Raw genomic sequence first — 26,017 nt, forward strand, 5'->3', positions numbered from 1 at the left:
AAGCCCCGGAAATACCCAGTTCGGGGTTGGGGAGAGCGCCACAACGGAAGGGACTGTGGGGGACCCGCGGGACGGGCAGCGCGACCGCCTGTCTCCAGGGCCCCGCCTTCCGGTGAGGGGCGGTCGCTGCAGTGCATGCCGGGGGCTGTAGTTCGGCGTGGAAGCCACTCGGACTCCGAAGTCACGCGCTGGCGGGGGCGGTGGTTCTGTCAACGCTACAGGCCCAGTGGGTGGTGCTGACAAGCAGTAGTTTGGTATCCGTAAGCGTTTGGAAGTCATCTTCGCTATCATCGCCCCGTCTGGCGGCTCTCATTTCCTCAGTTCGCGTCCTGACTAAACATTAGCTTTCAGCCCTCGAGAGAGAGCTGGGGCAGGTTCCTTGCTTGCCCTGCAGCGGTAAAAAACAAAACAAAACAAAAAACCTTTTATTGGAGAGGTCAAACGCCCAGAGCCATATGCTTTCAGAAATAGTTCCTAGGCAGTGACTCCCCAAATACGCTCGCAGCCTCTAGTCTCTGTGCTCGCCTGGTGCATTCATTCACTCAGCAGGTATTTTTTAATGTTTATTTTTGAGAGAGAGAGACACAGAGCGTGAGTGGCGGAGGGCCAGAGAGAGACACAGAAACCCAAGCAGGCTCCAGGCTCCGAGCTGTGAGCACAGAGCCCAATGCGGGGCTGGAACTCACGGACGAGGAGATCACGATCTGAGTAAAAGTCAGAGGCTTAACTGACTGAGCCACCCAAGTGCCCCTCAGCAGGTATTTGTTAATGTTCAGTATGTCATTATGCCGTATCTGGGCATATGTTGGTGAATAAAAAATTCACTCTCTGTGCTTGGTTATTTCATAACGTGGTGAGCAAGGCGGACTCTGCTTTATCAGGTCTCTTTCCCACTACGTGTAATGTGTTAACAGTGACAAAGTCCTATTCTGCAACGTGGGTTTTCATGGTTCCATGGCAGGGAATTTCTGTTTTCAACTTATTTCATGATTTTCCTATCAAAGCCCTTTCTGAAATGTTTGCTTGGCAGCCCAATATATAAAACTTCCCAAACATATTAAACGATGTATGACTGTTCAGGGGGAAGTGATTTGATGATTCATATATCTCCTGGAACTTAATTTTTATCAGACTGATTCATGACCACTGATTCAACAAATGCATTGAGCTTTTAATGTTCATTGAATATAGAGATAGCAAAATCTGAGGTTGTTAGTGGAAGTGTAATGTGATTAAGTCCCACAACTCTGTTCTAGAAAGGACAGGTGCAAAAGGGGGACATAATAGCCTGAGATGGAAAAAAATGTTTGAAAAGCATCACAAAAGCAGAAGATGGGTGAATGAATAATCAAATTATCACACAACCAAAGTTAATGGCATTTCAATGGAGACTATACTGTGGTTAGACTCTGAGACAAATTATCCTTAAAAATGAGAAATGACTGTATAACCATAATAATGAAAAGCATTTTCTTCTTATAGCTAAACTTTCATTTAATTGTTTTCTTTCATTGACTCTAATTCTTACAGCTTTTATTTAGGTAAGTAAAAACATTACAAATAATAAAAATTTTTTATTTGTCATTGATAGTTCAACATAAATTAAGTAAAATATTAGTTATGCTACTTATTAAAAATTTCCAATTTTTCCATAAAATGACCATTTTTAAATATATAGCTTGATGGTCAAAACACGTTCAACAAAAGAATATCCATTTACAAATATGAGAAGACTGTGGTCCCATAACTCTTTACCCCACCAAAGTGAATATGTAATTGTCAGTCCAAGAAAATCAAAGTCTATTAGAATAACATATGTTATTCTATTTAGACATATAACATATGTCTAAACAAGTGATAAGAACATTATTATTCCTCCAATTTCCTTTGGCAGCATTACTTTTGATAAAAGCTCTCCAAATTAAATGTAGATTTTTAGCAAATAGACATTTTAATCATGTTAAGATAATGTAAGGAAATGCCCTGAAAGATTACTATAGTGACTGTAAATTACCAATATCCGTCCTTAAGATAATTTTGCTGAATAAAGAATTGGGGGGGGGGGGTGTTATTTTGGGACTTTTTCTGCCAAATTGGTTGATTGGTGCTTATGAAGACAGTACAGTGTCAGTCTTGGTCACTCAGGTGCTCGCCCTCAATTCTTCCAGTTACATATTACCATCTTTAGTATTTTTTTTTTGTTTTTTTTTTTTTAAGTCCTTAACTAGTCCCTTTACTGCATGCATTATCTTCCAGGATTTTTCTGTTTTAGACTTCTTCCCTGCTACCCATGTGCTTCTGGGTAAGTAGTTAACCATATATACAGAGTTGACTTCCCTTTGCTGGTCTACTCATTTGTATCAAAGACTGGATGACACTGTTTGCTCCATCTTTGAACATTTGCCTCCACCAGGGTCCAGTTTAATACTCTTCCTTTGTAGTTATTTTGAATTCTGTGAAAATAAGCCCCACTGTGTGACTACAGAAGAACACAAAGATAAACTCAGTGACAATCACCAAATAGCCTTTTCCTTCTTCTGGTTTTCTAAGAGAAACTAAGACACAAAAAGGCCTCCATCGGTCTGGGGTCACTAACTAAAGTCAGGTAGATGATCTATCTTCCCATACTGCCCCTTTCTTTACCCACTTGCTGGTCTGAGAAACAGTAAGAAAATGATAGTTTAAGCTTGATTTTATTTCTGCCATCCTCCAAATCCCACAAACTTCTTAGAAAAGGAAGCTCTTCTCTGTGGTCTAGATGTTGGAAAGTGTTTTAATAGCAGTGGCTTTAGGTTGTCGAGAGATAAAGCCATGCCATAATCCAGATTCAGTTAAGAGTTTCCGGAAATAATTCAGATGTTAGCATATGATGGTTTTCTTAACAGTTGAGGGATGAGTCCTGCTCTTGAGTCAAGCCACTGTGACTCAGAGTTCGGCTGAGGCTGCAGTGTGGCCCTCTTGAAATGAAGGTTGGATGGTGGTTGGGAGGAACTATATTGTGAACAAAGAGGGTAGAAACTAATCCAAACTACCATAAATTGACCTTGCCATAGCTAAGATTCTCCTAGGTAGTAGGTTTCAGACGGCAGATATCAGGTCGCAGGTCATCTGAGGATCTTATCGTCTGATATCTCTTGCAACTGACAGTAATTAGGGTAAACTAAATCTGGAGTAAATGCAAGGTGTTTTGATGAATCTGGCAATGTACACTGTGCTTTTGTCAGACATCAAGCAGGAAAGGCTGGACGATTTGTTTTCTTTGTACTGATGATTTTGGTCACCATGAAGGAGAATCATTTTGGCAGGGAGTACTGAGTAGTCTGCTATAGGTTTCTCTTGAGTCCAACTGCTACCACCTGTCAGTCCATGGGGATGCCCAGCAGGTCACAACTGACATCCCATAGCCGTCTTGCTATTGTCTCATTCCGAGCCTGGGCAGAGACCCATGCCACACTGCAGTCACTGGAAATGAAAGAGAGAGGCTTAAAACACAGAGTTTAAGAATGGAATCTGTTCTCTGCCTGGAACAAGGAATGTGACAGAAAAACAACCCAGGGATGACATGCCCTCTATACACTTCATAGGGACAGTCTTTGTCTTACCTCTTCATTCTCCAATTCTTACCCCAGGAAAAATGTAATTACCATTTAGATCTCCTCACTAGACTACCTCTGATGAGAATGCTCTGTTTGATATGTAATGCATAGCAGTAAGTCTTTATATTCTGCTCTGTGTGTGTGTGTGTGTAAATGTTTATTTATTTTGAGAGAGAGAGCAGAGGAGGTGAGAAGAGAGAGAGAGAGAATCCCAATCAGACTCCACATCACCAGCACAGAGCCCAATGCAGGACTTGAACCCATGAACTGTGAGATCATGACCTGAGCTGAAATCAAGAGCCAGATGTTCAACCAACTGAACCACCCAGGTGCCCCATATGTATATATTTAACTATAATATCTGTGTCTGCCTGATATCTGTGTATGTCTAGCTTGTTCACACAGGACCTTGTACAGTGTCATGTTGCTGAGATTACATTGGTTACATACAGATGCTTGGAGTGGGGGAAAAAATACCCCCAAAACTTATGATTTCTGGTCTACCAGCAATTATAACAGTTTTTAAATAACAAGTCAAGCTGGCTTCATAAACAATGAAGACAGAAGATGATAGCATAAAAGAAATGTAACAATAAGGTAATAAGTGTTTCATATACCTTCTCTTCATTGCTGTAATCCCAATTATTTTAAGTCCCCATTAAATACAGGAGAGAGACAGGGTGCCTGGGTGGCTCAGTGGGTTAAGCATCTGACTCTTGATATTGGCTCAGGTCATGATCTCACAGTTGTGGGATTGAGCCCCACATTGGGCTCCACACTGAGCATGGAACCTGCTTAAGATTCTCTCTCCCTCTCTCTGCCCCTCTCACCCACTTGCACTCTCTCTCAAAATAAATAAACATCTAAAAAAACAAATGCAGGAGGGGTATTCAAACTCTGCACTTAGAAATTTTCTCAAAGACTTTTACTCATTTAAAAAAATTTTTTTTTAATTTGTTAATGTTTATTTCTTTTTGACAGAGAGGCAGAGCATGAGTGGGGGAGAGGGAGACAGACACACACAGAATTCGAAGCAGGCTCCAGGCTCCGAGCTGTCAGCACAGAGCCTGACGCAGGGCTCGAACCTACGAGCCATGAGATCATGACCTGAGCCGAAGTCGGATGCTTAACCAACTGAGCCACCCATGTGCCCCTTAAAAAATTTTTTTTAACGTTTATTTATTTTTTGAGAGAGAGAGAAAGAGAGACAGAGCACAAGTGGGGGGAGGGGCGGAGAGAGAGGGAGACACAGAATCTGAAGCAGGCTCCAGGCTCTGAGCTGTCGGCACAGAGTCTAATGCAGGGCTCAGACCCGCACCAGGACACCATGACCTCCGGTGAAGTTGGACGCTTAACCAGCTGAGCTATCCAGGTGCCCCCTTTTACTTATTTTTATATTTGCTGCATCTAGTACACAGCAGGCATTCAATAAAGTGATTGAGTAAATGAACTGCAATCTTTTAAGGTACATAAGAAGCAATTTTTAAAATACTATTTTAAGAAAACTGCTTCCAGGACATTCTAAGCAAATTCTGAAGATGAAAAGGAAACTTGGCAAGTCTGAAATAAGTACATGAAGCAAACTCCTAACACTACGTCCATTAAGACACTGCTAATCAAAGAGTGGGTTATGGACTAGCAGGAGCCATCATCTGGAAGCTTGTTAGCAATGCCAATTGTCCGGCCCCATCCAAACCTGCTGAATCAGAACAGGGTTGAGGCCCAGTTATCTGTTTTCAGCCACTTCCTCCAAAACACATAGAATTTTGAGAAACACCACTTAAAGATATCTTCGAATTTACAAAACAAGGCTTCTTAGTACTTCTGTTTAAGGGAACTCACCAGCATGACCAGTACAACCTGTCACTGCTGAGTAAAAAGACCATCACCAAGAACCAAAAGGCTTTGTATGACTCTCTCAGTTGGCCTCTGTAAGCCTCTGTAGCCTCTATGTATACCTGATGTTCTCTGCAAGGTTACAATGAAGAGCAAATGACACACGCAATGGACACAATGGAAAGTGCTGTGTGTCATAAGCTATGACATGCTGTAAAATGTATTCAAATACCACAGTAAAAGCTACTTAAGTGTTGGGGCACCTGGGTGGCTTAGTCCGTTAAGCGTCCGACTTCAGCTCAGGTCATGATCTTATGGTTCGTGGGTTCAAGCCCCATGTGGGGCTCTTCCTGCCAGTGCAGAGCCTGGAGCCTGCTTTAGATTCTGTGTCTTCCCCTCTCTCTCTCTCTGTCTCTCCCTTGCTCACACTCTTTCTCTCTGTCTCTCAAGGGTGAATAAACATTTAAAAAATTAAAAAAAAAAAACAAACTACTTAAGTGTGGTTATGCATCAGCATGGTCATGGTGCTGATATTTCCAGTAGGGTTTTGGGTAGTATCAACCAGTATATGTAAAAAGACCTATATCAAAACTTAATACAAAGACTATTCTACTGGCATAAGGACAGACATAGAAATGAATAGAAAAGGGGCACGTGGGTGGCTCAGTCGGTTAAGCATCCTACTTCGGCTCAGGTCATGATCTCACAATTTGTGAGTTCAGGCCCTGCATCGGGCTCTGTGCTGTCAGTTCAGGGACTGGAGCTTGCTTCAGATTCTGTGTCTCCCTCTCTCTCTGCTCCTCCCCCACTCATGCTGTCTCTATCTCTCAAAAAATGAATAAACGTTAAAAAATTTTTTAAGAAATGAATAGAAAAAATAAAAAAGTATAGAAGTACTCTTACATTTATGGTCAACTGATTTTTGATAAATCTGTTACGGACTGAATTATGTCCCCCCAAATCCATGTTGAATCCCTAAATCCCCAAGGTGACTATTTGGAGGAAGGCCTTTTAAGGAGATAATTAAGGTTAAATAGGGTCAAAAATGTAGGGCTCCAATTCAATAGGACTAGTGTCCTTATAAGAGGAGACACCAGGAGTGTGCACACACAGAGTAAAAACCATCTGAGGACACATCAAGAAGGCAGCCCGGTGCAAGCCAGGAAGAAACCAGAAATCAATCTTGTTGGCACCTTGATCTTGAACTGTAAGAAAACTGTTTTCCTCTAGAACTGTAAGAAAATAAATTTCTGGTATTCTGCTATTGCAGCCCAAGGAATTTGAATATAGCTACCAAGAAAATTCAATGGGAAAAGAATAATCTTTTCAACAAACAGTTCTTGGAAAACCGGATATCCACATTCAAAATGAAACAGGACGCTACCCCCATGCCATATATAAAAATTAAATGAATCATAGACTGAAATGTAATGCTCAAATTATAAAACTGTTAGAAGAAAACATAGTAATAACTCTTTGTGCCCCTCAGTTAGGCAATGGTTTCTTAGGACACCAAAAGCACAAGTGACAAAAGAAAAAAGTCAATAAATTAGACTTCCTCAAAAACTTCTCTTCTTCAAAAGACACCATAAAGAAAGTAAAAAGACAAACCAAAGAGTGGAAGAAAATATTGGTAAATCACACATCTGACAAGGGACTTGCATCCAGACTATATAAAGAATCATTACAATTAAACAATAAAAAGACAATAATCCATTTTGAAATTGGGCAAAGGATATGAATAGACATTTCTCCAACAAAGATAAACAAATATGAGCACACGAAAAGATGCTTAACATCACTAGCAAGAAAATGCAAATGAAAACCATAATGAGAAAAACTAGAAGAACATAAATAGAAAAATTACTTCATATTTATTATAATGGCTAAAACAAAGGACAGAGGGGTGCTTGGGTGGCTCAGTTGGTTAATGAAGTGTCTGACTTTGGCTCGGGTCATGATCTCACGGTTCATGAGTTTGGGCCCTGCGTTGGGCTTTGTGCTGACAGTTAGCCTGGAGCCTGCTTCAGATTCTGTGTCTCCATCTCTCTCTGCCCTCCCCCACTCACACTCTGTCTCACTCTCTCACTGCAAGGGCAGTGTATGAGGGAGAAACTGGAACCCTCATACACTACTGATGGCAACACGAAATGCTGCAGCCACTTTGGAAAACACCCTGACAATTCCTCAACAGTTAAACATGGAGTTAACATGACCCATATTCCAGTGGGATTCCATTTCTAGGTATATAAACCAAGAAAAATGTCCATACAAAAATCTGGACATGAATATTCATAGCATCATTATTCAATTAAAAAAAGTGACAACCCAAATGCCCACCAACTAATGAAGGGATAAATAAAATGTGGAACATCCACAAAATGAAATATTATTTGGCAATAAATAGGAATGATGTACTGATACATGCTTTGGCATGGATGACCTTGAACACATTTTGCAAAGTGAGAAAGAAGCCAGTCACAAAAGGCCACATATTATATGATTCTATTTATATGAAACATCCAGTACAGCCAAATCCATAGAGACAATAGTAGGTTTGTGGTTTCAGTCAGGAAGAAAAACTAGTGCAAAGTTTCTAATGTTTCAGTCAAGACAGACTTAAGTTCATTTCTTGATAGTGGTCAACACAGCTGCTGTTGGATCTTCAAAATGCTTACAATTGAGAATCCTTGGCACTGGAAAGGCTCTTCAAAAGCCAGTTAAATATTTACTAAGTCATGAATTTGAGGCCGGCTTTCTTTAGATTACTCAGTCAAAACCTTAAAATTTCCGGGGAAGAATCCAGTCATTCATGGAAAATCATTCTAGTGTATAAAACCATATAAATTTATCTTCCTGACTTTCAGACACACATTTCCAACTATCTGCTATACATTTCTACTCCATGACTTATGGATATACACTCAACATGTATAAGGCCAGGTGTATTATAGAGGAGGGCAACTGATCCATTCCACATTCTTTTGGCAACAGCAATCTGATTCCTTTCTGTAAAATTACCTCTTTCCCACAGTTTGGAGAGCCCATTAATCAAGTGCTGGTCTTCCCCTAACCAAGGGAGTGAGGATGTGAGGATGGAAGACCTAGTGCTTCCTTGCTAGAGAGCAGATGGTGAGCAACAAAACAAAGACTAAAGATAGTTGGCATATACTCGTTCTAGCAACAGTGCCCTGGCCAGTTGACTGGTCACTGTGTGTGTTCTAAGCCTGGCTCTTCAGTCTGCTCTTTGGACCTAGGAGAACCCCCATATTCTAATAAATTCCCTTCTTGCTTAAGTTAGCTTGAGTCTGTTTCCACTGCTTTGCAATCAGAGAACCCTAAGCTATACACATTATATTTCCATTTCTGCTGTCTCAGTTAATGTCATCATCAACCTCATAGTAAGTCAGGCTTGACCCCCAGGTCACCAACTCCTCCCCGACCTCTCATTCAATTATTCATCAAGTGGTAAAGATTCTGCCTCTTCAGGGCCTCTCTCTCTTAATCATTCTTTGCATTCCAACTGTCATTACCCTAAATCAGGAACTCATTATCTCTCACTTGGGTTATTTATCCATTCATTAAACAAAGTCAGCAGGGATGTTTCTCTGAAGCACAGAGCAGATTATTTCTCTTTCTACTGAAACAACTTCTGTGGCTCCTCTCCAGGTCTGGCATTATGGGCCTTTCATGATCTATCTACCTTTCTTTCCAATTTTAATTTATTTGCAGCCATTTCTCTAAAAGTGCAAGTTATTTCCACATAATCTTGAAGAGGAGGTAAAAACATGCTAAAATTTCAATCTTATGTGATGTCTTAGACAAGTTTCAAAATAACGTGAGAGGAGGGGTGCCTGGGTAGCTCATTCGGTTAAGTGTCCGACTTAAAGTCAGGTCACGGTCTCACGGTCTGTGGGTCTGAGCCCTGTGCCAGGCTCTGTGCCAACAGCTCAGAGCCTGGAGCCTGCTTCAGATTCTGTGTCTCCCTCTCTCTCTGACGCTCCCCTGCTTGTGCTCTGTCTCTCTCTCAAAAATAAATAAACATTAAAAAAATAATAATAACATGAGAGGAAAAAAATATGTGAAGGGCTGGTGGATGGGATGGGAGAATACTAGCTATGGCTTAATGGTTGTTGAGGCTGTACTGTGGGATTCAACATGCTATTTTACCTACGACTGTGTATGTTCAAAACCCTCTACAATAAAAAGTTTTAAAAGTCTTCACTTATTCAAGAACAGAGTCCATTGATACTATTTTAGTCCTGAAGACAATAGAAAAATACAAATTCTTTTTAATGTAAACAAAACAAAACAAAACAAGGAGTCCAAAAAGGAACAAAGAAAACTGGATGGACATAAGAAAAAGTAGGAAGAAAAGAAACAACCATATTAATAAAAGATGGCATGGAGAAAATCAAACCTACAAGTACCACGAAAAATGTGAATGAGTCAGTCCCCCTCTTAAAGGTAACAACCCTAGTCAAAAGACAAAAGCTGGGGCACCTGGGTGGCTCAGTTAGTTAAGCGTCCGACTTTGGCTCAGGTCATGATCTCATGGTTCGTGAGTTCAAGCCCTGCATCAGGCTATTTGTTATCAGCACAGAGCCCACTTTGGATCCTCTGTCCCCCTCTCTCTCTGCACCTCCCCTGCTTGTGTACTCTTTCTCTCTCTCAAAAATAAACATTAAAGAAAAGAAGAGAGGGGTGCCTGGGTGGCTCAGTTGGTTAAGCATCTGACTCTTGGTTTTAGCTCAAGTCATGATCTCATGGTTTGTGAGTTTGAGCCCCACATTGGGCTCTGCGCTGACAGTATGGAGCCTGCTTGGGATTCTCTGCCTCCCCACCCCCCTGCCTCTCCTCCACTTGATCTCTATCTCTCTTTCTAGCTCTCTCAAAAAAATAAATAAACTTAAAAAAAAAAATGCAAAAGATGTTGTTTAAAAGACAACAACAAAAAAAGCTATGTTGCACAATGTACTTTATAAGAAGAGTACAAATCCAAATTATTTCCTTTGAGCAATGAAACCCCGTCTTCAAAAACAGATATATTCATACCTGAAATGATGCCCATTTAGAATCTCAAGACCTTCCGTTATGGCACAGTACAGGCTGGTCTGGGCTCCCTGTTTAGGGGTCTTGATGAAGAAGGAGAAAAGCCACCACATCCACTTCATGAAAAGTGAGTGCCGAACCAATTCAGAGTTGACTGTGCCAGGGTGTACAGAATACGTCGTAACGCCAGAGCCTAATGGGGGGTGCCGTTTGGAGAGAGGAAGACAGGACTTGATATTGCCACATGGCTGAAGAGAGCGGAGGATACAAATAAACATTTGACCCCATGAAGACTCCCTTCCCCCAACAGTATTACAAGCATTCCTCACAGTAATTTATATCTCCCCATCTCACAGGTTAAGATTTAAGCTCAAAGAGGTTACTAACTGTTAGCAAACAGTAGAGCCAGGACTCAACCTATTAGTAGCACTTGACACTACTGACTACTTCTTTCTCAAAGCTGCCTTTTTATTGGCTTCCATGACCCCACACTCCTGATTTTCCTATCCTTTCTCGCTGCTTCCTCTTAGTTTCCTGGGCCAGTTCATCATCTTCTACTCAAACTTCAAATGTTGGAGTTCTCGTGGCTTGCTAAAATCCCTCTCTATAACTTTATGGTATGCACATTTTTTGGTACATTATACTCCTTTGAACTCTTAACTGACTACGAGAGGCAGTGTAATGTAGTGGTTCAGGGCATGAACTTTGTGGGCAGACCGCCCAGTTTCAAATCCTAGCTTTACCACTCATTAGCTGTGTGACCTTGAGCAAGCTCCTGATGTTGTGACTCAGTTTCCTCTTAAAATGGGGATAATCCTAATACCTGTACCTCACAAGGTTGTTCTGAGGATTAAATGAGTTCATATGTACAAGAGGCTAGAACAGTATCTGGTGCATGGTAAGTGCTAAATGACACTTGTGTATGGCTATGTCAAAGAGGTTTCCAAATTTTTATTGATTTTAGAAAGATAATATGAACACCTATACATATACTGCTTATTACCTAATCTCCCTGGTACACGAGATTTTGTTGCCAAATGAGCTTTGGTGTCAAGCTTCTGAAAAAATGGAATTTTCTTGTCTTTGTGGATTTCATAATTGCAGACGAAGGACTGTGGATATATATTATTTCCAACTTGACATCTACTCTAGATGACCCATAGTAATGCAGACACATAGGTCCTCAATTAACTTCATACTTTTTAAGGCCAAACCTGGATCTCGCAGTGTTTCCTAACTCCCGACCAGGCAGGCCCACAGAGCAGCAGTTCTTGACGATTCCCCACGTTACCATGCTCAACAAGCTTTAGGGTTTTCCCATCCTAGATATCTCTTAGGAGTGTCCACTACCCTCCATCTCTACCACTGTAGTCCAAGCTACTGTCATCAATCACCTAGACTATAGAAATCACTTGCTGTACACAGCCCTGCCCCCATTTTAAAGGGTTTCCACTGCTCTTACACCAAAATCTTTACCATAGCCTCTAAGGATTTTGCCCCTGTCGACCTCACCAGTCTCAGGTCAGATTTCTCTTCCTCTTGCTTTCTTCATTTTAACCACAGCAGCCTCTCAATTTCTCAAACTGAGCCAAGACTTTTGTGCATTCTCTTTCTTCTGCCTGGAATGTTCCTCAACCTCCTCAGATGCCTCATTCTACCTGCTCTGTAACCCATTTAATTTCTAATCATCTTATATAAAGGCTTAGCTTGCAACTCATTTCTTTAGAGAAATCCCTGATCCCTTAGACTGAATAAGCACCCACCCCAATCCATTATAGGTCCTTATACTTCCCCTTTCATAGTATTTACAATTATAATTAAACAACAACAAAAAGGAAACATTCCAGATGTTGTTAAGGAAATTAATAAATAAACGGAGGCTCATCTATACGTGAAATATAATGCAGCCCACAAAAGGAATGGGGTAAATCTGTATGTACAACATGGAAAGATCTCCAAAATATTGTGTTGGAATTTCAGTTCCTTATATATGATGTACACATATATAAATGTATAAAAAATGATTGACAGGTGCACATCAAGTTGTTGACAGTGGTTCCTTGAGGGAAGAAAGGAGAAGGGAGAAAGTGGGGATTAAGTAAAGGGTTTTTTTTCACTTTTAGCTCTATATTATTGGAACTTATTACAAAGAGAATTATTCATGTATTCCTAGACTGATTTTACATGTGATAATGTATAAATACTTGTTTATTATCTCCCTCCCCCAGTGGATCTAAACCAAATCAAAGAAGGGACTGTACGTGTATCAGGCACCACTCCATCTCCAAGCCCTGAATCAGTGCATAGAAGAGCATGGATACTGAATACTTGACTGCTGAATGGATGAATGAATGACTCCTCTGTTATGCCCAGGTTGCCTTCATTGCACCACAGCTGTCTCCCACCTAATCCTCACATCTCTCAGGCTTCCTCACTTGTGTATCCTCTGCTTTTATCGGATCCTCATGGCTGGGCCTATCTCTCCACCTCAAGGGCACCCTAGCTCCCCTACCAACCCTTTGGATAGTTTTCACCATCCAGTTACTCTGATCCATCCTGAGCTGATAAACAATGTCACGTCCTGGGCATAGACTGGGCATATGAAGTGAGCTGACCACAGCTTCCTTCCCCCACATTGCTGTCCACATAATTTGATGATCCTGTCCCAACAATGGGGCTTCTATGTCTGACTTCTCGAGCCAGAATTCTGCCTGCCTCAACTCCTAAGTAACTCCAGCTGTCCACCCTGGATTACCTTTCTTTTTCTTGAAAATTCAGAGTGGACAGTGCTAAGGACCTCTGTGTATTTGTGATTGGAGAATTCCCTCTTCAAGCATGCATTTCTCTTACTTAACCTTTTGCTGTTAGGGGGCAACATGCCCCTCACCATTGTCCTAGCACCTGTTTTATCCTAATGGTTGTATCTAGTGCCAGTTCAGGTCCCTCCCTTCTATCTAGTCTCATTATGAGTAAAAAACCTTGCTTGCTCATGAGACCTGACTTAATAAGGACAATAACCTATAAAATAATCCCATTTTACTTATGAGGAAATAAGTCCTGAAAAGTTAAGTAGCTTGCTACAGGTCACACGGCTGATAAGTAGTAAAGCTAAGCCTTATGACTCAAAGTCAGAATTTCCCCATCTCCTGCCAGCCACCTCCAGTATTCAGTTTTGGGCTACTTACTAAAATAATACCCAGTTATAGTCATGAAAGCAGATTTTATCCAGGGGATAGGCTCCCGAAAACAGAATGTATTCCTGTGGCTTTTTGTTACTTCCCATTGACTTATATCTCTATATTCATTTCTTCTAAGCCTACCTTTGAGCCTCCGGGCCAGTTCCTGGGTGAAGAGAATGTTGGCTAACTTGCTGTGACAGTAGGCCAGACCTGCATTATAGAATTTCTCACCCTGCAAGTTATGGAAGTGGATCCTCCCCAGGTGATGCGCTAGGGAAGACACATTCACTACCCTTGATGGGGCTGATTCCTTCAGCTTCTCTAGCAACAGATGGGTCAGGAGGAAGTGACCTACAAGAAAAACTAGAATTAATACAGTTCAAGGCCAATGTCAGGGTTAAGGGAGTTGTGGCGAGCTCTGCAGAGAATTCAGGAATAAGGCTTTTTGCCTCATTAATTCATTATCAACTACAGAACAAGTTCAGTGAGGGTTTAGGAAAATAGGACAGCCATCCATCCATGAGGGGGATCTGGAACATGTGAATATGAAGTTCTGTCTTCTTCCAACTTTGATTAATATCACTCTTTAAGAGCAGGCAGACTCTACCTAATGTTTGCCGTGAGGATCACTACGAAGAAAGCAACACAGTCCTCAGTCCAATTAGGCAGTTAAAAATGCCCCAAAGTAAATTGAATCCAAATCACAGATTAAAAAGTTGGTGTAGCCTCAAGTGGGCCTCAAGTTTATCCCTGGGCTTTCAGGCAGGACCATAATATTCGCTATTCACTTATGGTCTTTTAGGGCCCAGTGTCCAATTGCATCACGAGGACAGCTCAATCTGACCCCTAAATTTGCCAAGGAGAACTTTAGGTTTCCTCCAGTTTTGTGATGAGGCCAGATTTCTTACCCAAGTGGTTGACTCCCATGTGCATCTCAAAGCCATCTGCTGTCTTAGAGTAGGGACACATCATCACTCCTGCATTGTTGATCAAAATGTGAAGATGCTTTTCCTCTGCAGGGAAGAGATGTAGTGTGGAAGCAGCCAGCCACAGCAGTGACACCTAAGAAGTCTGCCTTAGAAATGGGGACCCACGGCTTCAATCTTTCCTCCATTTCCCCTTCAGATGTATTTTGTATTGTTTTTCATTATTTAAGACTGTAGTTGAATCCTACATACTTTTAGCACAGAGCAAAATTCCATCTTATACAACCAAGTGGCCTTTACGATCTTTCCAATTAAGGAGCTACTTACTCACTGCTTTCGAAAAAGTGTTCTGCCCAGCTTTCCTAATAGAAAGACTTCCCGGGCTGAATGGGAAGAATCCAAGCAGGAAAAAAGGATGTTCTGTATGTACCCCTGATACTGGAGAACTCCAAAAGGCACCAAAAGAATACTCGTTTCACCTCTTTGTTACATATGACAACTCTTTCTCCTGGTTTATTTTCTCACGTGGTTTTTAATTTCTAACTATAAGCTCATATCAGCAGAAGCTGTTTACTTAGGGAGGCCAAGATCCCTGTATTATGAGGGGATATGCCTACAGACTACTCTCGGATTTGATTTTGATGTGATTCTATAGGATTTTATGTTAATTCCTCAGCTCAAGATTCTTACATCATTTGGTGATGTAATAAATTCTCCCCCATAGATGATGCCAACTTGAGGTTCTAATATCTTACAGATGACTCTCTAACCATCTATGTCCTGAAGAGAAGATGAGCTTTTTTGTCATGCCTTAGAGCTGGTGGCGAGGGTTTTTTTATGCCTCTTTATCATGGACAAGATGGCTTTTTGTGAGTCCCAACCTTATGTGAAGCCTGAGATACAGCTCCCCAGCTCTCAGGCCCTGAGGCCTTATCTTCTTCTGTCCCTGTATGAGTGTTTAGACTCCAGACCCTAAAGCTCATATTGAGTTCAGATACTTCCATGAGATTTTTGGCTTTAGTTCTTATGCATTACTAGGACTTTTTTTTTTTTTTTTAATGTTTACCTATTTATTTTGAGAGAGACAAAGAGAGAATGGGAAGGAGCAGAGACAGAGAATCCCAAGCAGGCTCCATGCTGTCAGTACAGAACCTAATGCGGGGCTCAATCCCATGAACTACAAGATCATGACCAGAGCTGAAATCCAAAGTCGGACGCTTAACTGACTGAGCCACCCAGGTGCCTTGCATGCTATGACTTTTTAAATTCATTTTTTTAAATTTCTGCCTCTTGAGAATTCCCCTTTGTTACTAAGGAGTCAGCTATGAATGAAAGTTTTTGATTATAAATGATCTAGTATTTCTACGTATTAAAGAGGGAGAAGGACCTTTTCCTTTAGCTAAGTCTGCTATGTTGATTGCAAGACCAAAAACATAATCTCTGGTTCAACACTTACCTGCTAAGAAATCTTTAGCAAAGGCTCGAATAGATTTAGTATCAGCCAAGTCCAATTCCCGCACCAACACCTGTTGGTTCCCTGTCATGGTCTGGATCTCTCTGGCCACCAATTCCCCCTTTTGGATATCCCGGCACGCTAAATACACGCGGGCTCCTGTCAATCAACATATAAAAGAGACAAACTGTCAGCTCTGCTTTGGAGTGGACATTACAGACCTATAGACTTATGAATGTAATTTTCTACTGTTTTTTTTTTTTAATCGGAATTTTACCCCTACTTCATGACAGAGGTATCTGGTGAGCAAATCAAAAAGGAAAAATAAATAATATTCATTAAGTATCCATTATATGCAGAGCATTATACTAGGTTGAGACCAGTGAATCTGTGGGACACTTGGAAGGTTCTTGAATTCCAAGATTAGAAGGAAATAGTGAGCATGGTCATCCTTGTGAGGGATAAAATGGCAGTAGCAGGAGGGAATTAGAAGCAGATGATCTTGCCTCTTTGAGCCAGCTCTTTGGCTGTCTCCTTTCCGATGCCTGTGTTGGCTCCAGTGACCACAGCCACCTTCCCAGGAAGCTGGACAGTTGATGTACACACCCCACTAGACAGCATTTTCCTGTAGAGAGGGAGGGAGAGCTCATCAGTTCTTCATTCTCCTTGCCCTGGCCAGAGGTTCCTGCAACCCCCATGTCTTCTAATCCCAAGGCTAAGGTTTATTTTGGTTCTTTCTAGTACTGTCCCTTTACAGATTTAAGTAAGTTTGAAGAAAAATTTTCTGCTCTTGCTCAAGAACAAAATTGATTTTATTGTAATGCCAAACCTTAGAGCTGCCCCTTGCAGTATAACAACTAGATAAATATTTGATTGTCCAGGCACCTGGCTTCAGTTTGAGCTCTTCGACAGGCTTGGGGAATCACAAGACTCAGCCTACAAGCAAGAACTGGTCCACTTAATGTCAATCTGCCCACAACTGGCACTTTATGGCCTAGAGATACATAATTCAACAAAAAAGTTAAAATTATGAAAGCTTGTCAACCTGGGGTGAAACACAGAAACAGAAACACGCATGCACACACACAATTAAAATTAAGACAAAGAAAAGACATAAATTAGGGGCGCCTGGGTGGCTCAGTCAGTTAAGCGTCTGACTTCTGCTCAGGTCATGATCTCACAGTTCGTGAGTTCCAGCCCCATGTCCGGCTCTGTGCTGACAGCTTAGAGCCTGGAGCCTGCTTCAAATTCTGTGTCTCCCTCTTTCTCTGCCCCTTCCCCATTCGCGCGCGCACTCTCTCTCTCTCTCTCAAAAATAAAAAATAAACATTAGAAAAATTTTTTTAATTATTCAAGAAAAGACATAAATCAGTACAAAGTGGAGCTGGTTGAGTGTTCTTGTTCCTAAGCACTGTGCTATCCTTCTTTTCCAAAGAAATGAATGCACAAACAGGGATTAACAGGTCTCAAATTGTTCTTTTTCTTCTCTGCAAATCTCAAGACTCAAGTAAAAAGAATCTCTTGACCAGGAGATACAATTTTAAAGAGCATTTCAGTATTTTTCATTGGACTTGAGAACTGCAAAGCACACACTCCTAGCCACAAACGCTACCTGGTTAGTGGACACAGGCCGATAGGAAGCAAACTAACTCACCTAAGGCTATCTTCCTTCTCAGAGAAAAGCCTCCTTGCTCAGTTTCTCACATCCTTTCAGTTTTAGCTCCAGGAGCAACAACTATCAGGGCCTCCACTGAACTCTTTCTTCTCCTTACCAACAGGAATTAAAGGGACAATCAACTATGAAAAGTCTAGCTCTGGGCCAGCTCCCATGACCTAGCCAGGCGTTTGCAGATATGACCCTTGCAGCATAATCTTCCCCAGAAATCTCTCACAGAGACGTGAGCAGTATTTTCAGTTCAGGTTCAACTTTTCATTGAAATTCTATTTGGGTAAGAGAATCTTGTGGTGTAAAATGATAAAAAGCGGGGCGCCGGGCTGGCTCAGTTGGTTAAGCATCTGACTTGGGCTCAGGTCATGATCCCACGGTTGGTGAGTTTGAGCCCCACGTCGGGCTCTATGCTGACAGCGTTGAGCCTGGAGCCTGCTTCAGATTCTTTGTCTCCTTCTCTCTCTCTGCCCCTCCTCTGCTCATGCTCTCTTTCTCAAAAATAAATTAAACATTAAAAAAATTTTTTTAAAAAGAGATAAAAAGCGTTTTCATCTGAGTGGGAGCACGAGGTGTTCAGAAGGAAGAACTAGAAGAGGAGCAAGACGGTGGGTGGTGACCACGCCCCTCCTCCCCCCTCCCCCACCCAGAAAGGGTTGTGTCTCATCAGTCACTGGTCCACCGTCACTACTGGTGATTTACTCAGAACTAATCAGCAGGCGCCTTTGTGCAACTCTGCCGATTTTCTGTGTCACTCAGCCAGCCATTGGCTACTGTGTCACCAGGTCCAGAAAGCATTACCCCTCAAGCTCTCTGTCTCACCCCCAAACCCCAGGTTATGAGTCGTGCTCTGAAGGCAGGATACTGCTCATGACGAAACCCTTTCATTTCTTTCCTTTACAAAAAAAGCGAATCTAACAGCAACAAGAGATCAAGCAATGGGTCTGCGGATACCACGATTCCCATCGAGGAACAGTTTCAGAAAGCAAAAAGTCGAATCGCTCCATTGTACTTCAAAGGCTGGAAGCAAGAAGCCAGATAGGACTAGTCCAAGGCGTGGGAGCTAAGGGGAAAACAGTGTTGAGGTCCTCACTCCATTTTAGGTTCTAAAACCCCCCAATGCTGGAAACTGAAGTGTTGGAGGTAGCCTTGCACACGGGGTTCTCTGGAGCGGGAAGCAAAGGCTGCGGAGACGAAAAAAGGAATCGGAGAAACAAAGTGGGGTGCTGCGGCATGCAGCCCCCTCCCACCGCCCGAAGTCTCCTGTTCTCGTCCCCCCGCATCCAGGACAGCTGGACCTCCTCCGACCAACCGAACTCCGGGCCTCGACCTACTGGGGCCCCCCAGGGAGTTTTCCTTTTCCTTCTTTTGGAGAACAGAGCTTCGGTGAGGACTAACGCCACCCTGAATTCTTCTCAAGAGAAGGCAATACATTTGCACAGACCTGATTTTGGGTGCCGCGATGTACAGGAAAAAGGGGAGAAGGAGGAGCAGGAGCAGGACCCCGACCATCTTGCGGGATGGCTGCTGCGGCTGCACAAGCGGTGAGAGACGCCCCAGCAAGCCTTGCCGGACTGTGGCTCCTCCTCCCAGACACGCCCTAGTCTCAGTACGACAGCCCAGGGAGCAAAAGCCGTCTGGGAAATGTAGTCCACAGCTTGGTCCTAAGCTTAGTGCTTCCAGCTGCTCAGAGAAGCTGACCCTTGCTCTGACACGCAAAAAGTCCTCAATCATCTAGCCTCTAGGACCTCTAGGATCGTCCAGCTCTCCCACAGCCCTCTGGCCACCAGCGTTCTCGCGAAATCTCCCCAGTCCTCTATCTCCCGGTTCCCAAGTCCAGACCGTGGTTCAGTTTTCCCCATAGTGAGGCAGTTACCGCATTGTTTCTCCTGGAGATCAAAGATTGGCGTCTGGGGAGTGTTCTAAGGCCATTTGGACAGCGGAGGATCGGTTGAGGTCTGACAGTTGGTAGGGAAATGGGGAGGTAGGAATCCTTTCACCTTGGGGATTCCTTCATCCAATGGAGTGTAAGCAACCCGTCCCTGAAGACATTCCCAAGAGAATCACTTTATTGTGTCTATTTTGAATTATAATGCTATCATCATTTTCCTCCTGTTTGACTGTGAATTGATAAGAGAACATAGTTTTCCTGGTGACTTGGATTAGATATATTAACTCCCAGGGTAGCAATGAATTTCTCAGATTAGCACAGTTGGTTTTGCTTACTCGTGAAAATACATAATCCTGTCTTGAATTAAGGCCATGGAAATTCTCTGAGAACAAACAGGTTCCCTGTTCAATTATTCCTTTCAGCTCTACCATCTGAGGCCTATATCTGGCTTCCAGGAGGTAGAGGCAGAGGATGTTTTGACAAGTCAATAATTGGGATAATTCATTTCCATTTGACTGAAAGACATGTTCCAAGATCAATTTTAATGAGTGTTTTATAGAACTTGAAGAGGAGGTTTCCTTCACACAATACAATTTTTTACTGATTTAACATTAGTTTATCTAATAATCATCAGATTTTGTCATATGCTCATTATTGTGATACCTAATATGTATACAGGTTTTTATACCTTTATTAAAAGACTTTCATGTATTTTGTTCCTTATTCATTCCATCCATTCATTTGATGAATGTTTATGGTATTCCTACAGTGTACTAGGCATTATGCTGAGGTACAGCAGGGAGCCAAGCAGAAATGACCTCTGCCCTCTCAGAGCTTATGGGCTATCAGGGAGGAACTTCTTGATTCAGGATCACCTTGAATAAATTATGATGAGGGTTATGAGGGAAAACAAGGAAAGCATAATAGCATGAAGGATCTCAACAAGGAAACAACATGAAGCAACATGAACTCATGGGAAACATGAACTCAAGCAAGGAAACAACATGATCTCATGAAGGAAACAAGGATCATAGCATGAAGCCTCTCCTAGTCTGGAGATCAGGAAAAGCTTCTTTGAGGAAATAACATTTGAGCTGAGGCCTGAGGGAAGGTCAGGAGCTAGTGGGCAAACAATATATAGGCAAGAGTGCTCTGGGCAGAGGGAAAAGCCCACTGGAGAGCTTAGAGTCTGAGAAAGCAGGGGCACCAGAGCAATGGAAAGCATTGGTCTAGCTGGGGCACAGGGGCCAGAGGGAGTGCTAGAAATAGTAATAATAGCCAATGCTTCAATAGTAATTATTATGTGCCAGGCCCTATCCAAGTGCTTTCTATAAATTAACTACCTTAATTCCCACAATAACTCTATGAGGTAGGACTACATTTTTTTCTATTTTACAAACCAGGATATTGAGGCAATAGCAAGGTTAAATAAATTATCCCAGGCCATAGTGACAGAACTGGGATTCAGACTTAAGAAAGGTGTATCCAGGGTCTGTGCCCTTAACTACTAAGCCATGTTGCCCAAAGATGAGGCTGGAGACCTCCTCCCCATATGTATGTGCATTTGCACATCCATACAAAATTTGCATGAAATTTCATTCTCAGAACCCAGATTAAAAACCATTGGTTAAACCCAATAATGGAAGATGGGTAAGCAAATGAGTGGCTTAGAGAAGCGATGACAGAAAGTAGAGAGGAGGGTCTGGGGCAGCACTAACATTATGGAATAGGTAGAGGAAGATGAGCCTGAAAATGGATTGTGGAAAATGGACAGAGAGGTTGATAAGGTATTAGACTGGGTCCAATGAGATTAGAGAAACCACACAGTAATTTGAACAGGGAAAGTTTAATATAAAGAATTATGAACCATAACAGGAGATTGGAGTAATGAGGAACTGGCAAATATGGGGGTATTAAACTTTTTCTGTAAAGAAAAATAAATATTTTAGGCTTTGGGAGCCTATGGTCTCTGTTGCAGCTACTCAGAGCTACGCTCTGTTGCAGCGTAAAAGCAACCCTAAATGATATGTAGATGAGTGAGCATGTTCCAATAGAACTTATTTACAAAAACAAGCAGTGGGTTGTATTTAGCCCGTGGTTTGCCAACCTGTGGGCTAGGAAGAAGTAAAGAGAACTCTAAAGATTAGAAGAGCAACAAAAATACTGCTTCAGATTCTGTGTCTCCCTCTCTGCCCCTCCCCCACACATGCTCTGTCTCTCTCTGTCTCTCTCAAAAGTAAAAAAACATTTAAAAAAGAGCAATAAAATATAATAATTTACAATTTTAATAGCAGATGTAATAGAAATAATACAATATCATATAAAATAGCCACCACTTGGGGCTGAAATAGCGCCCCCAAGGAAGAGACGCCTTCACTCCCAGACCTTGCTGGAGAAGGACAGGCACAGTGCACTGAATTCTGAATGCAAGAGAAGTTGCTGTGGTGCTACACCTGTGGAATTTGCTGGAAATTCAATGTGTACAGTGCCAAGGAAATCTGTCTACAGGGAGGTGTCTCACTGAAGGAGCTCTGTTCCAAAACCCTGAAAAGGAAGCTGCTGGCCACTGAGTGCCGAGAGAGAAGGTGTGTGCACCGCAAGAGCCTCGTGTTGCAGGAGCCCAGCTTGCTGCAGAAGCCTGTGCAGCTAGCAGAAAGAAGAAGCAAACCCCTTTCCTCCTGCAATGTCTCACCAGTGCCATCTATTGACAAAGTTTAACATTATGCCAGATAGCAAAGAAAAACCTATTTCAAGTGTCCATTTCCACTTTCACAGAGCAGGCAATCAGGATGAATTGGAGCTGAGAGGCTATAAATTGGTAACTGGCACGGGAAGGAATCTGGGGAATGTGGTGTAATGGAATGCATTAAAAAGTTATTTCAAGACATATCACTTAACAGCACCAAAAGCATGATCCAAAGAAGAACAAATTGATAAGTTAGACTTCATCAAAATTAAGAACTTCTGCTCTTTGGAAGATAATGAAAAGAAACCAAATATGGGGAGAAAATACTTGCAAATCACATATCTGATAAAGTATTTGTAGTCAGAATGTTTTTTTTTTTTTAGTCTCCAAATTCAGGATTAAGAAAATAACTCAATCTTTAAAGTTGTCAAGTGATTTGAACAGATACATCACCAAAGAAGATATGCAGATGGCAAATGAGCACACCCCAAAATGCTCAATATCATTAGTCATTAGGGATAAGCAGATGAAAACCACACTAGAATACTACCATGCATCTACTATAGTGGCTAAAATAAAAAAGACTGACCAGACCAGGTATTGATGAGAATGTGGAACAAGTGGGATTCGCATACACTGCTTTTTTTTAAATTTTTTATGTTTATTTATTTTTGACAGAGAGACAGAGTATGAGCAGGGGAGGGGCAGAGAGAGAGAGGGACACAGAATCAAAGCAGGCTCCAGGCTCTGAGCTGTCAGCACAGAGCCCAACGCAGGGCTTGAACCCACGAACTCTGAGATCATGACCTGAGCCGAAGTCGGACACTTAACCGACTGAGCCACCCAGGCACCCCTCATACACTGCTTTTGAGAATGTAAAATGGTACAACCATTTTGGAAAATAGTTTGTCAGTTTTCTTTAAAGTTAAATATAATTTTTTAAAGTTTATTTATTTTGAGAGAGACAGAGAGAGTGCACGGGGAGGGGCAGAGAGAGAGAGAGAGAGAGAGAGAGAGAGAGAGAGAATCTCAAGCAGTGTTCGCACTGCCAGCGCAGTACATGGGGCTCAAACTCACGAACCATGAGATCATGACCTGAATTGAAATCAAAAGTCGGATGATCAACCGACTGAGCCACCCAGGCATTCTCCAAAATTAAATACAATTTAAACATACACCTATCATAGGACTCCTCAGTAATTTCCCAAGAGAAATAAAAGTTTATTCATACAAAGACTTGTGTGTGAATGATCATAAAAGATTTATTTGCAATAACCAAAACCAAGAAACAACCCAAATGTCCCATCAACAGGTTGAATGGATAAACAAATGATGCTATACCCACATAATGAAATAAGTATTACTCAGATATAAGAAGGAATAGCCTTCCAACACACACAACAGCCTGAATGAATCTCCAAATAATTATGTTGAATGAGAGAAGTCAGACAACAAAGAGTGAATATTGTATGATTGCATTTATATAAAATTCTATTAAGTGCAAAATGTGGATCATAGATTGTGGTGAAGGAAAACAGCTCAGTGGCTTCCTGGGGATGGGGGAGGTGGAGAGGGATGAGAAGGTTATACCAAAGAAACTGAGGAAGCTTTTGGGGGTGATGGACAGATTCATCGTTTTGACTGTGGTGAGAGTTTCATGAGTGTACACAAATGTCAAAACTCATTGAAGTGTATAATTTAAACATGTGCAGATTATTGCACGTCAATTACACCTTAATAAAGCTGTTAAAAATAGAAAGTATTCGAATATGCCATAGTACTGAAAAGTTAAGCAAGATAAGAGCTGAAATGTGTCCACTAGATGTAGCATCATAGTCATCATTGGTGATGGAGTACAGTTGTGGAGTACAGTTTCAGAGAAGTGGTCGGTGGGACCCTGATTGGAATAGGTTGAGGGCTGAGTAGAAAGTAAGTAAGTAGAAAGTAAGAAAGTATTGACAACTCTATCAAGCTGGGAAGGAGAGAAGAGGTTCCTATCAGAAGGGGGGAGGTGGGGGGCGCCTGGGTGGCGCAGTCGGTTAAGCGTCCGACTTCAACCAGGTCACGATCTCGCGGTCCGTGAGTTCGAGAACCGGGTCACGATCTCGCGGTCCGTGAGTTCGAGAACCGGGTCACGATCTCGCGGTCCGTGAGTTCGAGCCCCGCGTCAGGCTCTGGGCTGATGGCTCAGAGCCTGGAGCCTGTTTCCGATTCTGTGTCTCCCTCTCTCTCTGCCCCTCCCCCGTTCATGCTCTGTCTCTCTCTGTCCCAAAAATAAATAAACGTTGAAAAAAAATAAATTAAATAAAATAAAAGAATTTTCTTTCTGATGGTCCTAATTGTGTATATGTGTATGTATGTATGTATATATGTATGTATATGTGTATATGTGTGTGTAGAGGCCAGGACACATGCTGAAATTGAGGGGGGTAGGCAAGAAGTTTAAGAAGAGGAGAGCACATGTGAAATAATCACTGTGGAGATTAGGTTAGTGGGGTTTAGGGAAATAAAAAAAGGATTGACGGTTTAGTTGGAGGCCCTGGGCCGTGTTGGCGGCTATGTACTTATAATGGCACCAACATGGAAGGTGATGTGATTTTTTTCGAGCAGCTCTCATCAGCCAGCTGCACAAAGCAGACGGATGGTTCATCCAGAATTGAGGTTTTATTAGGCTCTTGGGACAGAAAGACAAGAGGGCCAGGAGGCCAAGGATATTGGCAAGAGAATGACTGAAGTGAAGAGTGAAATCTCGATTGGAAAATTTAAGGAAGTGATGACAGGAGGGGCTATAGTGGTCTGGGGGTACTCCTGGTGCTAAAAAACCACAGTGTTGGGATTCATGCCACAAGAGAGCTAAGTGAGTAGGAGATGCTGTAGAATGGTGGGGGGTCTGAATGTAGTATGTTAGAGGTGGATGGTTCCTGGTGTGGACAGACTGAAGGTCCGGGATGAGGGAGGGGAGGAGGTTCTTGGAAATGAGGAGGTCAAGGGACCCAGGGTCCAGGAAGTTGCTGACTCATCTGACGATAATGAAGTCACTATAAACATTCGTGATCAGGGATACCTAAGATGGCTCAGTCAGGTGAGCGTCCACCTCTTGGTTTTGGCTCAGGTCATGATCCCAGAGTGGTGAGATTGAGCTCCATGTTGGGCTCCGCACTGAGCATGTAGCCTTCATGGGATTCTCTCTCCCTCTCTCTCTCTTTCTCTCTCTCCCTCTGCCCCTTTCCTCTGCTTGCACTCTCTCTCTCAAACAAAAATTAAAACAAAAAGCGGGGGAGGCGCTTGAGTGGCTCAGTTGGTTAAGTGTCCAACTTCAGCTCAGGTCATGATCTCAACATCTGTGGGTTCGGGCCCCACATAGGGCTCTGTGCTTACAGCTCAGAGCCTGAGACCTGTTTCAGATTCTGTGTCTCCCTCTGTCTCTGCCCCTCCCCTGCTCACGCTCTGTCTCTGAAAAATGAATAAACCTAAAAAAATAAATAACTTAAAAAAAAAAAGAGGTAGACAGAACTAAGCTGGGAGAAGATGAAGTTTTGAAGGGCAAAAGAATTTGGAGATGGGCAGCGGCCCTAGGCCCTGAAGAGTTAACATACTGACTGCCCAGATTAGCAGGTTAGCTTGGTTAGATTCCAGCTGAGTCAAAGGCATTACTGTGCTCTAATCCAAGTTTTATCATACTGTTATAGTGAAGGCCCATCCTGGAAGGCAGTGGATTTTGTCCCCCAGGGG

The 26,017-nt window shown here is 42.3% G+C and overlaps 1 protein-coding gene across 4 annotated transcripts; it reads right to left on the reverse strand.

Annotated features, from left to right (window-relative positions):
- Nucleotides 1-197: 197 nt before the first annotated feature.
- RDH11 (retinol dehydrogenase 11) lies at nucleotides 198-19,723 on the reverse strand. 4 transcript variants are annotated; one of them, XM_027065998.2, is made up of 7 exons: nucleotides 19,153-19,519; nucleotides 16,549-16,667; nucleotides 16,046-16,201; nucleotides 14,572-14,676; nucleotides 13,805-14,014; nucleotides 10,488-10,677; nucleotides 198-388 (listed from the first exon to the last, which is right to left on the reverse strand). In XM_027065998.2, exons 1-7 carry the CDS (start codon nucleotides 19,440-19,442, stop codon nucleotides 334-336), a joined length of 1,125 nt encoding a protein of 374 aa, XP_026921799.2. In that variant the 5' UTR covers nucleotides 19,443-19,519; the 3' UTR covers nucleotides 198-333. The 4 variants fall into 4 exon arrangements, with proteins under 4 accessions (XP_026921799.2, XP_014923915.1, XP_014923916.1 ...); XM_015068429.3 differs by lacking the exon at nucleotides 198-388 and adding an exon at nucleotides 1,562-3,462 and having other exon boundaries at nucleotides 19,153-19,328; XM_015068430.3 differs by lacking the exons at nucleotides 198-388; nucleotides 19,153-19,519 and adding exons at nucleotides 2,184-3,462; nucleotides 19,585-19,723.
- Nucleotides 19,724-26,017: the final 6,294 nt, after the last annotated feature.

Source organism: Acinonyx jubatus, chromosome B3, assembly GCF_027475565.1.
Source record: "Acinonyx jubatus isolate Ajub_Pintada_27869175 chromosome B3, VMU_Ajub_asm_v1.0, whole genome shotgun sequence".
Classification (NCBI taxonomy): Eukaryota; Metazoa; Chordata; class Mammalia; order Carnivora; family Felidae; genus Acinonyx; species Acinonyx jubatus.